Source organism: Vombatus ursinus, unplaced genomic scaffold, assembly GCF_900497805.2.
Source record: "Vombatus ursinus unplaced genomic scaffold, bare-nosed wombat genome assembly UNPS02014799.1, whole genome shotgun sequence".
NCBI classification, from domain to species: Eukaryota; Metazoa; Chordata; class Mammalia; order Diprotodontia; family Vombatidae; genus Vombatus; species Vombatus ursinus.
This window is the reverse complement of record NW_020954577.1, coordinates 1,124,131-1,124,681: the sequence shown is the minus strand read 5'-3', so window position 1 is coordinate 1,124,681 and position 551 is coordinate 1,124,131. Positions and strand designations below refer to the sequence as shown.

The window sequence follows — 551 nt, the reverse complement described above, 5'->3', positions numbered from 1 at the left end:
TTTTTTAAACTCCATTTAAAAAAATGTGTTAAACCCCAGATGTTTTACAAAAGCCACACAAATAAAAGCGAAAATCGTGGGCGCTTAAGAAACGTTCAACAGTCCAGTCCGAAGTTGGCCAGTGGTGCCTGAGGCCAACCTCGGTGGGAGAGCAGGGGGTGGGCACGCTCTGGGATCCCTTGCCCAGTTTTTAAGCGCTGGGCGCAGAGTCCACGAAGACCACGCAGCCTTGCCCGCTTCGCACCCCGGGCTTCGCAGGTGTTCTGGCAGCGGGCGCACCTTTCTGCCCCGAGGGCGTACAGGTGTTAGGGTGCACAGTGCGTGGAGCCCGCGGAGCACCCCCTGGAGAGCCTCTGCCCCCCGGAGCTCGCAGCACGGGCGCCGAGGCGGTGAGTGGCCACTGACCGCATGACGCCGGCCGCTGCAGCCCTCCCACGGGGGCTGGCACCCGGGGACCTCGGCGTGCGCCCGCGCCCCCGCGCCAGCGAGGCCGGTGGGCATCCCCGGGGCGGGGGCGGCAGGGGGGCCGGCTGGGGAGGGTCCGGCTTCCC

The 551-nt window shown here is 66.2% G+C and overlaps 1 protein-coding gene across 1 annotated transcript in view; it reads left to right on the top strand.

Annotated features, from left to right (window-relative positions):
• The first annotated feature begins 408 nt into the window (after positions 1–408).
• LOC114050535 (oxysterol-binding protein-related protein 10-like) overlaps positions 409–551 on the top strand; it is a 256,026-nt gene continuing 255,883 nt past the window's right edge. The window contains exon 1 of the mRNA XM_027872312.1: positions 409–525. Coding sequence (XP_027728113.1) covers positions 409–525 — 117 coding nt within the window. The remainder of the gene's footprint in view (positions 526–551) is intronic.